Raw genomic sequence first — 15,859 nt, forward strand, 5'->3', positions numbered from 1 at the left:
CCACCACTGGCTAATGGCTGCCAGTGAGTATGAGCGTCACCCCATTGGATCGTTCGACATTTTTAAATTGGAAACATTCCAGATCTCCACTCGCTGAAAGCTGGCCCGAAGAAATATGTCCACGTGTTGAGTTAAAGACACGTGACTCCCATGTGGATGATGGTGCTAAGATGCCATTATTATTAATAACATTAAGCATAGCTTTGTGAAACTTCATAAGAAAGCCCCACTTGTCTTGATGAAATATGATATCGGGGTTTTTTTCTTTCTCTCTCTCTCTTAGATGTCACATCTGCGTGCTCACGCGCGCGCGCGTGTGCGCGTGCTCGCTCACGCGCACGCGCGCGTTGAGCTGGCGGAGTTGTTGACAGGGTCATTTTAGGGCAATAACTCTCGAGATTCTGAAATAGAGAACAGTAGCAACTGAATTCCTCTCACAAAATGAGTGTCGCTTGTTTTGAAAATGTGAATTATCGTTGCGAGCAAAGTTTAATTACGAATCTTTGTTAATCCACTGCTGGATGAAGTCCTCTCCATCCCGCGTCGATCGTGGGGGGGGGGGGTTGTTTTGACCATACTTCACCACGCCGGTCCATGCAGCTTCGTGGAAGGGGTGGGGGGCCGGGACCGCTTTAGATTAGCGCTCGCCGTCACTGATCGCAGCTGCGTTCAGAAATTGAATCCAGGTCTCTGGATTCATAGCTGCAGGGTGCCCACCGCTGCACAAAAATCTTCGCTCAATTCTCTAAACGCGCTACAGGTATTGGTGCGCCACCGCAAAGGTTGAGGGGCCGTTCATAAATGACGTCACGCACCTAGGGGGTGGGGCGGGGGGGTCAGACATTTGTGACGATGTGTGACGAGGGGGGGGGGGGGTTTGAGAAATGTAACGTCACATCAAAATGCGCAACTTTAAATAAATATAGACAACACGTTCTACTTAATTAAATAGACTTTTTAATAAATGTTTTCTCCTGCAACATCAGAGTGCAGCGCCACATTAAATACGCACTGCAATGACAATAGTTTAAAGGGATTTGAAGCATGTTTTATTTTCAAAATGGAAATATGGTTTGGGGGGAGGGCAGAGCTTTGTGACGTCATATTTGAGGGGGGGGGTCTGACTGTTTGTGACGCCGTGTGACGAAGGAGGGGGGGTCAAAAATCGTCCAAAATCGCGTGACGTCATTTATGAACGGCCCCTAGCGACCCCGTTGGCAGAGGCGCACAAGCACACGTGAACAAAAACACCCACCGCGACCGTCTTCAACAATACAATAGAACAATATTCCACGGGCTTATGTGTCGGCCAATGAGTCTGCTCTGCTCTGAAGAAGGGCCATTGCCCGAAACGTCAACGTATTCGATTTTTGTTGTTTACTCAGCGGCGTCAATGATGGATGCGTCGATTTTGTTTTTCCTTCGCGCGTGTTGTTTAACATCAGGGCTCTCGCGACCTCATATCAACGGGCGGAGGGGGGGGGAACTTTTATTCCGCGACCTCCGTTCCTTTTTATGAATCCCTAACGCAACGCTCTCCGTTTGGCCGCTCAGCAAAACCAGCTGTCGCTCTCAAACGACGTCGCTACGAGAGCCACGGGCTTGCAGTCGCCCCTGAGGCTGAGCGCCGCGATGGAATAGCGCCCCATTTATGGACAGGGCGGCTGAGCGCATTTCACGAACGCCTCTTCCCCATCTTCTCCTCCTCCTGCTCCTTCAACAAAGCGCGATGCGAGGGAGTCCTGGCGTGCTTGCAGCAGATGCCGCGTGCGTGCCCTCCACCCACGCTGCGCTGCCTCCCCCCGGATCGAGAAAGCTAATAAATAATTATTAATATTTAAAAACATTTTTTTAAAAAACACGTTTTTATTAAATGTACCGTACTAGTAATAATGGAAGAACTCCACGACTCCAGGAAGTGGCCCCGAAGCTTGCCACAACGTAAGGGGGCCGTGGGCAATTACAGCCAACGTGAGTTGAGCGTGGACAATTAGACCCAAGCCGAAACATAACATATATAAAAAAAAATGTTTAAAAAATCAATTTTTCTTTTTTTATGATAGAATATAGTATTGCCGTCAGTATGACATAAGTATACCAAGTTTACAGTCGATACCACATTGGGAAGTGGGTTAAAATTTAGTTACAATATTTGAGGTTACGACAACAACAACAACAACAGTGAGAGAGAGAGTTAAATGAAAGCGTGTAGGAATAATAAAAAGTGGCGGCGGTGACGCATTGCCGAGGTTCGCGGGTTGGAGCCCAGCTGCCGCCCTGGTTAGCGCAAGCGGGCATGTTCATGGAAACTAAATCATTATGCGCCGTGTGCTTTACGGCGGCGGTTAATGACGTGACGTTATTGACGTGACGTTATTCGAAACACAATCGGGAATATGTACCGGCGGCCAAATTTGCCAAGTTAGCTCATCGCCTAAGTGACTATACCCATCTTTGAGACAGCACCTTCTTCATACCTTGAGCTATGATTATGGCGTGAATAGCAAATGTTCTAAATGCACTGAATATTTGATTTGCTGCGCCAGTCAACAACGTCGCACAGTTCATAGGAAAAATCCCGACAATCATGGATGTCTCAAATTCTTTCTACTGAATCCCTGAAGTTAATGTAATTTATTTTGTCAAAGTGCATAAAAAAATGAAGCTTCAGCTAAAATGTAAGGGTAATGCATCTGCACTACCGTTATCATCTCTGCAGGCCTGTCGTATCTTGTTTTGCCAGCTGAATCAATCATTAGCATCTCATGAATGTAAATGTTTGCTGAAGCTGATGATTCAGGCAGCTACAACATTTATTCCAATTATGCCTGCCATATCTGTCACAGCACATTCAACACAATGTTACACGTGTTACATTTATCACTTAACGTTTTATGTATTAATATTTTTTTATATTTTTTGGTCGTACGTTTTTCAGATTTCCTTTGTATGCTATTTTTGTCCATTCTACTGAAATGGTCTATTTCAATCGCTGGTATTATTAAACCCTATATATAACCGCACTATTGTTGATTGCTTATTATTAGTTTGCTCAAATTGTACAACCCATTTCCTCGCTGTTGTAACTTCCCCCCCCCCCCCTCTATTTTGATCCAAGGCTATCCCTCGCAAATCGGGCTCCTGGTCTCAGTGGACTCTCGCCTGGGCTGAACAGACAATGATGTGCAGGGTTTACTTTCACACTCGAGAACACTGCGAGGCTGGCTCGGAATAGGGATTACTGGCAAAAGGCACTACCACGAGAGTATAAGGTGCAGCTATTCATAATAATCCTAGTACTTTTCTAAATGAAATCTGGTAACCCTAAGCACTATTCACGTGCATTGCTTTGCACACAACTGCGCACACCACCACACATCGCCACACACCCGGCCCAGGACCGGTTCAGATAATCGTCACTGGTGTTGGCCGTGAGCGGGAATCGAACCCGTGTCACCGGGTTTATAGCGCAGCGTAGCGCTAACTGCTACACTACCGCTCCCCCACACACCACCATACGCACCCCACCATGCACACCATCACGCACACCACCACACACACTACCAAACACACCATCACACACACCACCACACACCACCACGCACACCACCACACATCACCACGCACACCACCACACACCACCACACACCACCACACACACCACCACGCACACCACCACACATCCCAACCACACACACCATCACACCCCACCACCACCACACACACGAACCACCACACACCACCACACACACCACACACACCAGCGCAGTATCCCGAAGACTCGACAACACGACACAGACTTCGTGCGCCAACATCATTCCCGAAACGGCTTTCCAGACCGTTCCGGCTGCAAGTGCACACTGACTCTCTCACTCACCCGGTCGTTCATGAAAAAGGGAACACGGCGGCAAAAATGTTTTGCCGAATGAACGAAAGCGAATGAAAACGTCCCCGGCCGTGGCCGGGTTCCGCTCATGTCACCAATTTGAGGCCGGGCAGGGCCCCCTGCGAGTGATTGGGGTCGCCAGAGCGTGGAGGACGTGGAAGGCTCCGAGCGGGGGTCGTGGGGGTCGCGGTCAACTCTCGACGAGCGCCGCCGCTCTCCGTCTGCACGAGAGCCGGGACAATGGGGAGGGTGGTGCTGGTGGTGGAGGGGGGCAGACGCGGCGTCAGATGTCCTGTGAGTGGGGGGCGGTCGGTCGGGCAGCGTCCGCGCTTGGTGGGGGGTGGTAGTCGAGGGGTTCTGTCGGCGAGGAAGACAATAGCGGGCGTCTCGCCCGTCGTGGTCACCCCCACCACCCCGCCACAACTCTCCCCAAACCTGCGACGGGACCACAAGGCGAACGACGTCTAAATCGTGAGCGTTGTGGCTGGGTCTGTGTTTGCGTGTGTGACGATTACAAACCTGTCAACCCCTTATCAGTGCCCTACCTCATTACACACCAATTCAGACCTGATTGGTCATCCCGTGTGCCCCTTATAAACCTCAACGGTCATCCTACAAAGTCACATCACAAGGGAGAAACACAAACAAATACACATGTTTTGCCCGTATTGAAACGGCTGTACACCGTATGGACCTGAACACTCAATTTTCCTGTACAACAATACGAGTAAACTGTATGGGTTGACAGCTGTGCGATTATCTAAACCGGTTGTGGGCCTCTCCTAGGTCGACTCAGCCTCAAATGAGTACCTGGTGAGGTGTGTAAACATCGCCAATAGGGAGACAAAGGCTGCCGGGCGTGGTGTTGGCCGCCCACCCTCTCGTGTGGCGTGCCGGCCTTCATAGGTGCTACTCGCTAACAGCACTTGATCCGATAGTCTGTTAAGGCTACACGGTGGATCTTTGCCTTTGTGTGTGCCATTGTTGAGCACTAAGCTACTGCCGCTGAGATCATGGGTTCGAATTGTCGGCGACCCAAGAGATTAAGCTCTTTCTCTCGTTTATTGAGTTTGATGGTCTCAGCCCGGCCACTGACAACCTTATTATATTCCAGATTATTCGCTTAAATCCCCGCCACGGTCATGCCCCTGGTTGCCTCTGTGATGTTTTCTCACAATTCTGCTCTCTCTCTCCCCCGCAATGACTTTTCTCCCTGCCTCCGTCAGTGCGCAACTGGAGCTCGCTACCTATCCGACGTTGCTCCTCTATGCTCCAGTGTGGCTTGACTCCCACTCCATATCATGCCACGAACCTACTTGCTTGACTGCCTCCTAGACACGCCTGCCAGGCGTTTCACTGCCTATTTAAACGGATGGCTTTAACCCCGCACACAACAAAATGCAGGCTATAACAATTTTTCTATAAAAAAATGTAGTTGCACCGTGCATTGGGTTTAGAGGAAGACAGTTTCCCAGTGAAAGTATGAAGACAGCACATGTAAGGTACAATGCTCACAAATCAAGTTATCGTGCGTCTTGCTTTCACGCCGGCCCCATCGCTCTAGGATTTCCTCAAAGGGGGTGTGGATCACGCAACTTTCTGCTGCTCTTGATGAGATAGCCAGACGCGTCAATCGGCCTCGGTCCATGGTAGACCACAGGTAAACATTTTAATGAAAACTTTTTTGTTTGAAGATTATTTCTTCACGTTTTTTTTAAAAAATATTCCACTTGTTTATCTGTTTATTCTGGGCCCTATCGTGTGGAAGATGAGTCCCCTATGCGTCGCATAACGGTGCTGTATATCACCACCCCCCCCACCCCCCCTCGTTGCGCGCCTGTTTGCACGAAGCCTTTTTCCTGCCTGCCGCTGGATTCGAGGCGTCCCACGGCTGCCACACGAGAAACATCCGCGGATTTCTCCTGCCGACGGCGGGGCGTGCCAGAACGCGTTTCTAAAAATGAAACGCTATTGTTTTCACTGGGTGAGGAGATGCTATTGTTTTGTCACTGAGACAAAAAAAAAGATTCGAAATGTGATTGCTCTCTTGAAACCAAATATATATATCTCGGTGGATATTAAGATCTTTAAATTTATTTTTTTTATCCCAGCTTTACTTTTCAATGCAAGGAAGTTCAAAATAGTTATTCATTTGTGGAGTGAAGAAAAAAGAAAAAGCATCGCTAGTCCTGCCGATGTTTTACGTATAAAATCTATATTTAAACTATGTACTATTTGTATCTTAGCAGGTAAGGCCCACCGAGCTTCCATGTAGTAGATTCGGCGTTATACAACGATCTACGTTCTCAAGGTCATTCTGTCAACCCTGATCGAAGCAGCCGCATTCAAATCTTGGCGAGTCCCAGAGGTAACGTTCATTTAAACAACATTATTTTTTATTACCAGGTAATGCCCACTGAGCTAGATAGCTCTTTTTCAGAAGCGACCTGACCACAAATGATAGCTCTACGTGTAGTGGCGATTCATAATCGTGTGGGGATGTACAGCATCAGCAGCCAAGTATTGTTGTTACACACCCAGATCGCGTTAACTTTACCCATCGCTGGCTCCCGCAAAAAGTCGGAATGCCAGATTTCACAAGCCAACTGGAACCATTGCAACATTAATCGAGGGCGGGTTAAATTCGACGCGGAATTATATAATACAAGCACACACTTTTTACTTCAGTCAGAATTTTACCCAAGAAAGAATCAAGAAGTCGCAAGACTCGTTTTTTTTCAAGTTGGGCTCCTGCTCGTTATATTTGGCCAATGCCTCTTCTCTATACATATATACTATATACATATAAAAGGGAATGTGTGTCTGCAACAAACTTGAAATTTACCATGTGGGTACTTTCCAGACTATACCATGCAAAAATTATAAAAATAGACTTTTTAAAAAAATTTGGGGGTGGGAGGCGCAATAATGCATTTATTTTGCTGTGACGTCACATCTGTCATGTGACCCGCGCATGTGGAAGGGTAACGGAGTGTGCCTGCAGACCGCGGGTAAAGTGAAATAGAAATGTGTTGCAGGTCTAAGGCGTTCTTCGCGCAGCATTGCTTTATTATTTCAGTCGTTTACTGCCGCACGCACCCTGAAAGTTGTGTGTGTCTGCAGCAAGCGCGTGTTTGTGTATCTATGGACGCGCGTGCGTGTGTGTGTGGGGAGCGGTGGTGTAGCGGTTAGCACGCTGTCTGTGTGTTTAGTGTAGCGGTTAGCGCTACGCTGCGCTACGAACCCGGCGACCCGAGATCGATTCCCGCTCACGGCCACCACCGGTGACGATTATTTGAACCGGTCCTGGGCCTCCCCTAGGTCGACTCAGCCTCAAACGAGTAACTGCTGTGGTGTTTGAGCATCGCCACTGGGGAGACAAAGGTGTTTGGGCGTGGTGAATCCAAGTCCCGGGCAGTAAAGCTAGTATGTTATACAACACACATATAAGATAGCATAGCACAAAAATACAAGAAAACAAACACCTTCATCATCACTGCTTCTGAAGAGAAAATACAAATAGTGGAATGGCTTTTTAGAGCTCAATATGACTATTTTATAGAAATGTATGTTGAACTTCTTTCTCACCGCACATTGCCGAGCCTACTTATCGGAAGTGCGGGGGAAGGACAACAAACTAAACACAAAAAGCAGTTCTAAACAAATTAGTTTTCAATCTAGACGATTTAAAAGTGCGTAGCTCCAGTGGCTTCCTAATGTCGGAAGGAAGAGCGTTCCAGACGGCCGCAGAAGCGATCTGAAAGTGCGCGATGCGGTGACCGTCTTTCTGCTGTAAAGCAGTGTTAATGGACAAGGCCCAATAGACCACATTGGAAGCTAAGCAGGCGTGAGCATGGATAGTGCTTGGATGGGTGACCACATTGCCTACCAGCTGTTTAATGGTTGCGATGGGGCTACATTGTGGGCAACATAGACAAGTGCAATGTTGTACTGTATTATGCACACGGTTCATGCCTCCTGCTTCCACCAACCTGCACGGTGAAGTATGGTCAAAACCAACTAATTGAACATAAGGTGTGGGGAGGCCTTCATCCAGTAGTGGATACAAAACGAGCTTTACATGCAACAATGCTTACACGGCAGAGCCAACGCAGCTGCCCGTGTTCATTTTGCAACGATGGGGGCTAACATTGTCGTTCAATCATCACAGTTCGGTCCGCAGCCGACTCGCTGCGCGCTACCTCCTGAAAGCACCACGCTGTTTCCAGCGGGTGCATGTCTCACGCGCGGTTTGTCTCGGTGGTTCACGGATCCTCTCCTTCAAAGTTGCTGTATTCACAGCTGTGCCTTGCCACCACTCCTTGTCTTGCCAACTAGACGTGTTTAGGATGTCACACATACTCAATCCGCATTCGAAAGTCCCAGTGCAACCGCAGGATTATATATATATAACCTCCCAAATAGCTAACTGGAGCCACTGCAATGGGGGTGGGAGGTTGTGGAATGAACTTTTTCACCCCACACGACCGCGTGGGTGATTCCATGGCGTTTTTTCACTTCTCTGTGCAGCTCTTCAAAGTATTTGCGGCTCGCGCCGCGCGTTGTTCGGCGCGGTGTCCGACGTTTCGCTGAAATTTTTTGCCGAAGAAGCCCGCCTGGCGCGTGGATGCGGCGCGTCGTTCATCGTACCGAACGGCACGTGACTGCGACCCGAAAACTCGCCGGGGAGCGCGACGTCGCGCGGCCCCGCGTCGCGTCGAGCCGTTTCGCCGTAGTTCCCGATTTTAGTTTTCAGGTTCCTTGTTTTTGTTTCTCGTTTTTACGTGTCGCCGATTCAGTTGCGTGTTGCGAGCAGAGACAAAGCAACGTTCGTGACGCACCGCAACGAGACTCGACGCGACTCCGAGAGATGAATCGTGGGGGGGGTGGGGGTGGGGGGCACGGATGTCGGCAACCCCGCGAGACGTTATTCACAAGGAGCCACTCCTCGTCGCCAGTTTCCTCAATTATTTCGTTGGATTGTTTTAACTTTTTTTATCTGCGGTGTAAGCTGGCTTGCGGCACTTGCACACCTTTTGTTTCATAACAATTAAACCGATTTGCTGCATTTTGGCTGAAAGTCAAAGGCTGTTGGCAGATTTTTAGCTGTGGCCTTTTGCCATTGGAAATGCATTAGCGCCGCGCTTGATGATTCATGCCCGTGCAGACAATCCACTGCGTAACAATGACTTAGAATAACACGAAAAGAGATAACAGTCGGTAATGCTCAGCGCTTTTGTCTATCTACTGCTGGATGAAGACCTTCCAGCGCCATGTCGGTCGTCGGGAGGATTGTACGACCATACTTCACCACGTCGATTTTTTTGCGGAGAGGGGTGGCCCAGGACCGCTTCGGACGTCACTCAACACTGACGTTAGCCCTGGCGGGGAATCGAACTGGGGCTTCTGGGTTTTCTTGCGAGTCTCTCGGCTCATGCTACAACAGGGGTCATGCTCGGGATGTTGGCCCAATTATTTAGCAGGATTGTCTTGTTTCTGTACAAGGCAACTGCAGTGACTTGGGGAAACCCACAATTGCAATAAGTAAATAATACAGGACATGTTCCAGGGTAATAATCCTGCTGCATTTCTGACGTAGGGATGTACGCGTTGAACTTCTTTTGCACCGTACGTAGCCAACCGTGCAAATCGGAGGTGCCTGGTGATTGGAATTATTGGAGCCCCTTGTTTGCAGCTGCCAACCAAAACCGTCGGTCTACCAGGCTGACTCTGCTGCCCTGACCCACACTGCGTTCAGCCACCACACTGCGGGCCTAAACTCTCCCCTCTCTGCGTCTCTCCTCGCACCGCTCCACTTTGGAACTCCCTCCCATATACTCCCTTTTGCCGAACAATTATATCCTGGCTCGATTCAAAGTCGCGTTACCTCCTTTGTGCTTGCAACTTCAAGAGCGATGTTTGTTGCTGTACTGATGGAATTTTGGGGCTTTGGTGCTCAGCAACGATACCAATACAACAAAAACCCCAAGTGACGTAAAAATTATCTTACAAGTCAAGGTCAAGAGGTCATCACAGCCAGTGCTGTTAAGTGATCACCACACCACGCCATCGCTCCCTTCCTTCCGCCGGATCCCACAGCTGTTGCACAGTGAATTCAAGGCCATCGCCTGGTTCGCGCAGCGGGAGGCGATTGCCTCTGTTGGACCCTCAGGGCGTTCACCTGCACCTGGGGCTGTGCCACAACACGTGCAGCCTACATTACTGTGTCGCCCACTTTCATCCGAACATCTAACGAGGGCAGCTTACGGCTTTGATCTCAGGACACGCAAATTACCTGGTTGGTCCCTTCATTTAAGCCGCATCATTTATATTAAATATTTCGTGATTATTTAAAATATAAAATTCGCTTGCTGCCGACGATGGTATGCTTTCATTATGGGCGGAGTTTGACTTCTGTATTTGGAGGGGGGGGGGGCAGTGGGCAGCGGTTCGCTTTGTCCCTCACATTACGAATCGCGGGTGCATATATATAAATAATTGTCAACTACTGAAACTACATTAATAAAGGTGACCAGTTTGGATGGGGTGTTGCCCCCCCCCCCCACGACCCCCGCAAATTCCGCCCATCGCTTTCATGTGGGGGGGTTTCCTCTGGGTTTGAGCAGACGAGAGCCCTCTTAGGTGCAGCAGCAGCAGAACAAAAACCTTTCTGCTTCACGTATTACAAACATCGACCTGCTGCAACTTGTTGAGGCTGAGCTGACCTACTGGCGGCCCATCACCAGGTGCAGATACTTGAATCGAAGCAAAGTCACGGCAATAAAAAAGCACAAAGTCCTTCGACCAAAGTAAGCCCTCACCTTGTAAGATTCAATATAGTTTTTGTTGCTGCTGATGTAATAAATATATGTGGAGAAATTTGGTCAACTTTATGCCACGTTTGTGAGTAAATTCAAGAGATAATTTGTACACTTGCGGATTTGCTCCATTCCTATAGCGCAGAGCCACCGTGAAGGTGCTATACGCTTCATATCCGAGTATAGTCTGAAGTAGATCCACAGTAATAACCCGCTGTTGCTCTGCGGTTTGATCAAATTTCGGGAAATTTGCGAGCATTTTAAAATGTTGCAAATTGAGACCGTGACACCGGCACACATGGCCTCTGGCTCTTTTCCCAAGAACACGAAGCGAACGGCGCGTATTTATGGTTGATACACTCCTAGTATTACCCAGGGCGGTCGCCGAGTTCGAACCGCCAACCTCTGCAAAAGGCAGCAGCTGGTTCAAATGCCACTCGCCACTGATGTCAGCCACGGCCTGCAATCGTACTGAAATGGGCCCTGCTCTGTTTATTAATTTATTTTAAAAAAACTAATCACAATCTTGCTTCTTGTGTATTCCACCATCTCTCTCTGCCTCCCTCTCTCTCTCTCTCTTCACAGACGACCCTCGCTCGTAACCTGACATTTTCTCCGCGGTCGCGCAAACGTGCTCAACGCACTTTACAAAACCAGCGACTGCTCGTCGCGCGACCAGGCGGCGAAACCATGGCTCAGGCTGGCAGCCTCCTGCTGCTGCTGCTGCTGCTGGCCACGTGCCTTGGCCTCGCGGCCGCTCTGCTGCCCGGTGCAGGAGACACGAGCCCCAGACACGCGAGCCCTGGAGACACGGGACCGGGAGACGCGGGCCCGGGAGACGCGAGCCCAAGAGACTTGAGCTCAGGATACGCAAGCCGCAGATACACGAGCCCGGGAGCGCCGACGAGCCCGGGAGATGCGAACTTAGGATCCGCGGGCTCTAGGCACACGAGTACCGGGGACGCGAGGCCAGGGACCGCCACGGCACTGGCTCCCACCGCGTGGCATCCCATGAGCTTGGGCTCAACTGCCGCCCGGATGCTGCTGCTGGCCATGTTTCGGGCTCACCGCCGCGCGGCCGTTTCTTCCTCCGGGGACGGACCGCTGCCAGACGGCGCCGATGAATCACCGGCTCCGACGTCGAGGTCAACAGCGGCGGCGGCCATGGCATTGTCCATGTTGCAGTCGTTGATGTCTCATCGGCACCCCGCTCGCAACGGAACGCTCGCTTCAGAAGGTCCGGCGATCAGCTGGGGCCCCCTGGACGCGAGCAAGGAGGATGCTGCGCTCGCCTCCATGCAGACGGAGCGAGACGTCGACCTGGCCCTGCCCGGCGATGCCGAGGGTCCGACGTCGATCGTGACGCCAGGGGAGGAGAGGTCAGAGGAGAGGTCGGAGGAGGATGAGGACAAGTCCTCGTTCGTGGCGTCGTTGGTGGACGAGGGTTTGCTGCCGGCCACGTACGACGGCGTCGCTCCAGCCTCGGCGTCCGTGAGCGAGGGTGGAGGGGAGCCGTGGGGCCGATGGGAGGAATCTCCGACCGCGGGGTGGTCCTCTTCGACCAGTCACGCAACGAAACGATGGCAGGGAGGAGGGTGGGCTTTCACATCGGCCAGCCGGGCCTCCTCCGCTACGCGGGGCCCCAACGTGGCGAGAGAGACACCGAGCGAGATGACCCCGACACGCACGGCCGCCATGCCGACCGCGGCGCGAGAGGAAGACGATGCGTTTGGCACAAGTCGAACGCCGACGACCCGTTCTGTCGGTGCACGCGGAATCACCCTCAGCAGCAGCGCAGGCATCGTGACAACAACAACAGCAGCAGCAGCAGCAGCACCGACCTCAGCACGGTTCACGAACCCCACCGCAAAACCGAGCGCCACCAGATTGTGGGACTCTCCGCCGACATCGCACGCGACGGCGGCGGCGCAAGCCGGAGGCGACTTTGAGAGGAGCAGCGTCAGCAGCGAGGTGTTGCTCACGAGCAGCGAGCCACCTCCGAGCGATTCATCTCAGACGATGGCCCTGACGGGCCCATCCCGCGACGGCGGCGGCTCCGCTTTCACCCCGACGGCGGCAGCAGCGGTGGCGGAAAATTCACCGGGCCGCTCGGAAATTCCACGTGCGTCAGCGTCCCCCGCTCCGGCGATCTCCTCGGGGACGGGCAGCTGGGCGAAGCGCCTGCCCAGCAGCTCGTCTGCCCAAGCGTCCTCTGGCTCCACGCGACTTGGCGCTGGCGTCGGCAGCAGCAGCAGCGGCAGCACAGAGGCCCCCGGGAGACGAGCGCGGCCGCCGTGGCAGATGGCATCGTCGTCGTCGCCCGCCGCCACGTCTCCTGATTTCCCCGGGGGGTCCGGGACCTCCTCTCGCTCCGTCGCTCGGACGTCGGCGGGCAGCGTCATTTGGAATGACCGCGACGGTGGCGACGGCGGCGATGGTGACGATGGACATTTAAATTCGCCCTCCATCACCACGCCCGTTACCTGGCCGCAGGGCCACGGTGAGCGTGAGTCTCTCAGCATCGAGGGCCCTCGCTCAACCGCCGCCGCCTCAACAGCCGCTGCCGCTCCTGCCGCCGTTGCCACGGCGATGCCGGGGACATCTGTTGGCAGCGGTGGCACTAACGGGGCGGGCGGAGGCGGCGGAGAGGCCACGCCGGGGTCGGCTTGGGGTCGGGAGGTCATGGTGGACGTTGGTGTGGGCGCGGAGCAGCGGGCAGCCGAGAGGGACACGTGGGGCTGGACTCAGCACACCCGGCGCGACGCAGGTGGGTGCTCCGCTCGCGGCGAGAAGCGAGAACCCCTGAGTCAATAGGCGACGCGCGGTGCATGCAGTTTTTCTCTGAGTGGTCACAACTGATCTCGGTTGGCAGAACTGCAGGATTCCCAGTTGTGAGGTTTGAGAGCTGAGATCCTGGCCCCGGACTTGATTTTTCATTGCAGTCGTCATCGTTGCCATCATTGTCCTACCAGCCCTACAATTTCCTGCACGTGCCACTGCTGACAGAAAGGGAGCTCTCGTGAGCTGCTCTAGAGAGGCAGTGTTTGGCCTACACTTCCACGCTGGCCAGGTGTCTAGGAAGAGGTGGGAGCGCCCGCACTTTACTGCACTGCACGCGAGCTGCCGATTGGATGTGCACCATTCCTTGACTGACATGAAAATGAGCACCACGCATTTGCAATTCCCCGTCAAAGCAATGTGGAATTTCCATCATTGCCAAAGAATCACGCAACGTGTGATTGAGCCTGTGAGATTCCCTCTGTTGAATTGTAATGTGCGATGCCAGGCTGCAGTGAGGACGTGGGAAGGCAGAGGTTTTAAGCAAAAGACACCAACCTCAGTAAAAAAATCTCATCAATTCTGGCATTTGTAAAATGTTGCTAATGGACTTCTCGGGGCACGGGCAATGGCATGATAATTCACGAATCTATGTCACGTCGTAAAAAAAAGATGTGAACGAAAAAATAGGCGTGCATTTCAGGGGCTCAGTGGCTCGTTGATCAGACACAGCCGTTATGAGCAGACCCCCTGATCCACTTAGCCTCCTCGCCATTCACATTCCAATCGTAAAGTCCGTGGCTTCGCGAGTGGCAGCTTTCGGAGCCAGACTGGATCTCAAACTTCATGCTCCAGGCTGCCGATTGGCTGACTTCAAAGAGTGGACCGCGTTTTGCCCGTAAACGCTCAAATCTGCCACCCCCAGACCACAGCGTCCGCTCTCGTGACGCCGGAAAGCGCCTGGGCTGTGTTGCATTTGACAGAAAGCGACGCCAACAAAACCTTGCGCTTAATCGAGGCCGGTCTGATCGATGGGGCATGAGTAAAAACTAATTTGGGCAAGGACGCACTTCCTTTATCGCCTTAATTCCTACTCGACTGTCGCACGCCATTAAACAAACGGGCATTGCTTCGTAACGTTCGGGTCCCAGGCCCGATGATTTACGGTGCGAAGGTGGTAAATTGTTACGTAATTGTTGCTGGAGTGCCCAGCTTTGGCTTTGTGAACCTAGTCCCGACCGATGGACCTGTCGCGACACAGTCATCGGGTAAGGGCACACCGCAGGGGGCGTGCAACCTCTAACCCTTGCACATGTGGGTGTCTCACCAGCGAAATGTTGACTACCTCGCCTGGTATACAGGAGGTCGTGGGTTCGATCCCAACCCTGATGCCTATATATTTGGAGATTGCATGTTCTACCCGTGGCAGCGTGGATTTTTCTCTGGGTCCTCCAGTATTTCCCTGCACATTTAGAAACGTGCGTTTAGAGTCTTTGTGATAGATTTCCACGTGATAAGCCGCTTGGTCGAGCTTTCAATTGTGGTCAGGTCGCTTCTGAAAATTAGCTTTGTAGCTCAGTGGGCGAGACCACGGGACTGTAATGGCAGTACGTTAGGATTCGTTTGCTTGAGCCGCTGTTGAATCGCCACGGGTGTCAGCGGCGAGCGAGATCCGAACCGGTACCGAGCAACCCCTCCCCACCAACCTGCACTGACCAGTGTGGTGAAGTATGGTCAAAGGACTCCCACTTTTCGCACAGCACATGGATGGACAAAAAACCCCGTACGTGTACACGTGCTCGAACTTGCAATTCAACTACCGTACACTCGTACGTATCGACGCAAACACTTCGCATCCTAAGAATAATGACCGTACATCGACGCGTAACATTTCATTTGCAGCCATCGGCTCGGGACGGAGGTAACACAATTCCTACAGGTCATCCAACACCGCCTTTCCCTGCGCGGCATTCATTCAGAATTTAATTCGTGCGTATAAAAACTAAAATATCACACAAAGGAAGCCCTGGCCAAAAAAAACAAAAACCTTAACGAGCTATGAGAAACAGCTCCCCCCCCCCCCCACCGAACGAGAAGTGGCGTTGGATGAGACGGAGCGGAAGGGCGGGCGGTGCTCTCGGTCACCTGCGGCGAGGAAACTCGGCGGCACAAAGGGCGCATTGACCCTCGCCGGGAGTAATTGCGCCACGACGAAGGCAACGTTCGGGCCGGGCGGCGACAAAAGCCTCGCCTGTGTCGGCCGCGGCGGAAGGCGCACAAAGGAATGGAGCACAAACGCGGGGGGGGGGGGGGGGGAGGGCCGCGGCGCTCTCCTCGTGTGGCTGCGCACTTCCACCAATTAAGCGGTTTTAAGAGT

At 52.2% G+C, this 15,859-nt stretch overlaps 1 protein-coding gene across 1 annotated transcript in view; it reads left to right on the forward strand.

Moving 5' to 3' along the window:
* Positions 1-15,859, forward strand: part of LOC116942333 (uncharacterized) — a 51,932-nt gene that overhangs the window by 14,123 nt on the left and 21,950 nt on the right. Inside the window, exon 3 of the mRNA XM_032954103.2 lies at positions 11,290-13,471. Coding sequence (XP_032809994.2) covers positions 11,395-13,471 — 2,077 coding nt within the window. The 5' untranslated portion in view covers positions 11,290-11,394. The remainder of the gene's footprint in view (positions 1-11,289; positions 13,472-15,859) is intronic.

This window comes from Petromyzon marinus, chromosome 14, assembly GCF_048934315.1.
Source record: "Petromyzon marinus isolate PM22_M1 ecotype Great Lakes invasive population chromosome 14, UKy_Petmar_22M1.pri1.0, whole genome shotgun sequence".
Classification (NCBI taxonomy): Eukaryota; Metazoa; Chordata; class Hyperoartia; order Petromyzontiformes; family Petromyzontidae; genus Petromyzon; species Petromyzon marinus.